Source organism: Porites lutea, chromosome 14 (assembly GCF_958299795.1).
Source record: "Porites lutea chromosome 14, jaPorLute2.1, whole genome shotgun sequence".
In the NCBI taxonomy this organism is placed as follows: Eukaryota; Metazoa; Cnidaria; class Anthozoa; order Scleractinia; family Poritidae; genus Porites; species Porites lutea.
In genome coordinates, this window is record NC_133214.1 from 15,591,616 (window position 1) to 15,595,433 (window position 3,818).

Here is a 3,818-nt window from a genome sequence, read left to right on the forward strand (position 1 = left end):
CTACGACTACCACTACGACTACGACTACGACTAAGACTACGACTACGACTACGACTACGACTACGACTACGACTACGACTAAGACTACGACTAAGACTACGACTACGACTACGACTACGACTACGACTAAGACTACGACTAAGACTACGACTACGACTACGACTACGACTACGACTACGACTAAGACTACGACTAAGACTACGACTACGACTACGACTACCACTACGACTACGACTACGACTAAGACTACGACTACGACTACGACTACGACTACGACTACGACTACGACTACGACTACGACTACGACTACGACTACGACTGCTACTGCTACTACAGTGTCACCCACATTGTGGGGGTGGGGGGGGGGGGGGGCAGGGGGGGAAGGAAGATATTTTTAAATCATAGTGTGTTACTTTTGGCGCAACTCGTCGCCTAACGCTAAATGGCCGAATATTGACATCCTTGAGACTGAAATCACGCTTAACGCTTTGCACCGTCCGCGGTCTAGGTCCTGGTTTACTCTTCGTACAAGAAAATGACCCGGGAGCATTACTTTTGGGACACACACTCTATTCTAACTGAAAGGAAACAATTCCTCATAAGCTAAAACCGCGTATAAATAAATAGATTGATAACCTAAGCGGTTTTTTAAGCCGAGCAAAAATAATTATAATAAACCAAAAGGCAGGCTACTTTTACAAACAACCAACCGAAAAAATTGATCTGAATCGTTTCAACAAACGATCATCAATGCGAGTACCACGATTGATCAAACCGTTAGATTTAACAAAGGAAAAAGAGAGAGGAAAAACTTATCCGAACTCTTCGTTGATGAAAAGATTTTTCAGATACGCAAGTGCGTCCTGCTAGCGCACAGATGGCAACGGTGCCACTAGGTTTGTTTCACCCCACCCCCCTCCCCTCCCCTCCCCTTCCCCGCCAAACCCTTTTTTCAGAACTCTCGTCTCTTTTCCTTCAACCTACAGTCTTGGGGGAAATGGAAAATTTAGACTCTCCTCCTCCAAATTAAAGATGATTAAATGGCGCGTTTTGGCCTTAGCGCGGCTTCACCCTCGATTTCTGGGATGGGTGGGGGGCGGGGGTTGCTGTTCCATTTCTGTCTAAGATGACTAAGATATTTGTAGCTTGCCAAGAAGGCCAGCAGTCAATAAAGCCCAAAGGACAAACTCTGCTAAATTATGATCGAGATGCTGTTGCTAAAAGTTCCTGCTAATTTATCATGGATCACTGAAGCTGAAAAAAACTGCAGACAAGAATGTTGTCGTTAATTCGAGCCGGCATTACCACAAAATATTTCTAGCAGTCTTGTCCTTAATAACATGCGTGCGTTGTATCTGCGCACTTTTCCAATATGGCGGATCAAGCGTGCTGTTTCGGTGACTTTTGTTCCGGATAGATTGAAGTAAAAACTTCAAATGGTGCGGCTTCGTTTCACGGCGTGGCTTTAGTTTGCAAGAAAACTCTTTCTATTTGGAATACATACAGACATGGCGGATTCTGCGCTTGACTTGTCGTTGACTCCGCGCGTGGGAGACAAGGTTTGTACTTAGCTTGTGTCAGCATAAACTTAAAAATGTAAGAAGGAAGCTGAATGTTTTGGTAAATGCTGACTATTGTAGGTAGAAGCAGAGGAACAAAATTCCATCCCAGCGTCTGTGGAAAGCAAAGTTATTGAAGGTTAGTGTTTAGTATCATTCATCGAACTATGTACAGCTGTCGTTGGGTGCACGGTGTTATAAGATTCTGGAATATTCGAACTGTCAGCCTAAATTAAATTATGTCTTCGTGTTAAGGACCCAAGAGCAGTACAACTATGTCGTGCCACTGCAAAAGATGCAAAGAGCTTTCGATTTCAAGACTGTGTCATAGAAGTAACTTTTTACCCCAAAATGGCGAAAAAGGTACCCTGCTAGCAGAGTCGCTTCCTCTTTCCCGACTTATCTAGGAAAGATCGAAGCGACTCTGCTAGCAGGGTATGAAAAAGGAAAACGGTGAATCAGAATGATGGTAGTAAAATAGGCACAACTTCATCGCTTTTTTCTAGTGAGTAAAAGCTAGCACGCTTGAAACGAGCTGGCAGCGTGCATTCTCTCGGGCGATATCATATCTTTTGATCTCAAATCGTTTGATATTTGCATACCTCTGTGAAAAGTCAAAACATTATTTTCACAAAACCTGTTGAACAAAATTTAAGTTTTGAAAATACAAGTCATTTCAATACAAGTTGATTCAGTCAAGGTGTAAATATTTTCACCTACTTGCCTTAAAGAACAAGGAATATTCACCCCAAATGTTTTCCATGTTCATGTGCAAACTATATTTGAAGTGATCAAAATTATCATGTAGTTTTACTACTTGAATTCGTATCAAAACAACTTTGTATCAAAACAACCGGTTTCCATTGTATGTGTGTATTAACAAGGGCTACATCAGATCTTCAGGGTCATTTACTGATAGGTTATCCTGTATAAATATTCGCGTTATTATTATTATTATTATTATTATTATTATTATTATTAGGGGTTTCAATAAGCGCCAACAACCGACAAAACGTGTCGGCTACTTTGCTCATAGAGGTCGGCTATTTTTTTCTAGAAAGAAGAAGCAAGTAATTTGATTAATGTCAATAAAATCTGAATGAAAAACATTATGATGTGTTTTCATATGAACACTATATTTCGGTCAATTTTTCACAAGTTTCTTACAGTTGGTCACTCTTTTCAAACCTGCTGGCTACTTCAGTTTTTATTGAAAACCTTGGGTCATCTTTACTTTTATCATGTAGAGAGTGAAATACTTAATGAGAAACAGCCAATTGATCTGCAAGAAGCTAGTGTTGAACTTAAGCCAGAAAATGGGACAGCACAGGACGAAGCCACAGAGTCTCAACATGAAGACGAGGCTCCAAAAGAATCTCAGCATGAAAGTGATGGAATAAGAGAAAATGACACAGAGCCTCGACATGAAAATGAGGTTGCTGAAGCTGATGTAAAAGAACCTGAGGAAGCTGTTGATGAAAGTGTGGCTGTGAATGAAAAAGCTGAGTCTGATAAACATAGTGAAACTGAGGAGGAGAATGAGAGTGATGGCGACTCGGAGTCTGATAGCGATGAGTATACAACAGGAGAATCTGGGTCATCAGAGTCTCATAGCGATGGCAGTGAAAGTGAAGGGGAGGTCAGTGAATCTCAAGTGAGAACTTGCCATGGGAATTTTGCCCCAAACACCTACAACCGTGGTCAAAACTCTCGGGACACTAACTTAATGATGCATTTTCCCAACCCCTCCTCCCATCGCATTGTTGACGTTATGCATTCAAGTATTTTTCAACATGATCGACATTGCTTGGGGCAATGTAGAAATGGTCTCTTACAACAACATTTCCAAGCTTTTATAAGAAGTAGAATACAAGTTAATTTAGCAAAGTGTGTCTTTGTGTGTCAACCTTATTGCCTCAAGTGTTCCAAGATGTTTTCACCAGGGTTGTGTTTGTTACAGGTCAAAATTAAGTGATCCATCTACCTGCATGTCCCACATTAAATTTCCTAAAAGATGTACCAATCATGCCTTGTATGCATCCATTTGGATGCACAAACGTTTTCTCTGTTCACTGTAAGAAGGATCCATCATATGTATTCTTCTTTCATCTTACAAATTAATGTAGGACTCATACATGTATTCTTTGGCCTCTGATTTATTGTTTTATAGCTGTGCGAGTCCCAGGATTCACTATTATAGCTGTGTTCTAGATGGATCATTTTTTATTTTTTGTCTTCATTAAATCAGGAAAGCGAAGA

At 40.7% G+C, this 3,818-nt stretch overlaps 1 protein-coding gene across 1 annotated transcript in view; it reads left to right on the forward strand.

The window, feature by feature from the left end:
• Positions 1-1,362: 1,362 nt before the first annotated feature.
• LOC140924172 (uncharacterized) overlaps positions 1,363-3,818 on the forward strand; it is a 21,042-nt gene continuing 18,586 nt past the window's right edge. Inside the window, exons 1-4 of the mRNA XM_073374199.1 lie at positions 1,363-1,559; positions 1,641-1,698; positions 2,807-3,198; positions 3,808-3,818. The exon at positions 3,808-3,818 is cut by the window's right edge and continues 145 nt beyond it. Of these exons, the coding sequence (XP_073230300.1) occupies positions 1,509-1,559; positions 1,641-1,698; positions 2,807-3,198; positions 3,808-3,818 (512 nt within the window). The 5' untranslated portion in view covers positions 1,363-1,508. The remainder of the gene's footprint in view (positions 1,560-1,640; positions 1,699-2,806; positions 3,199-3,807) is intronic.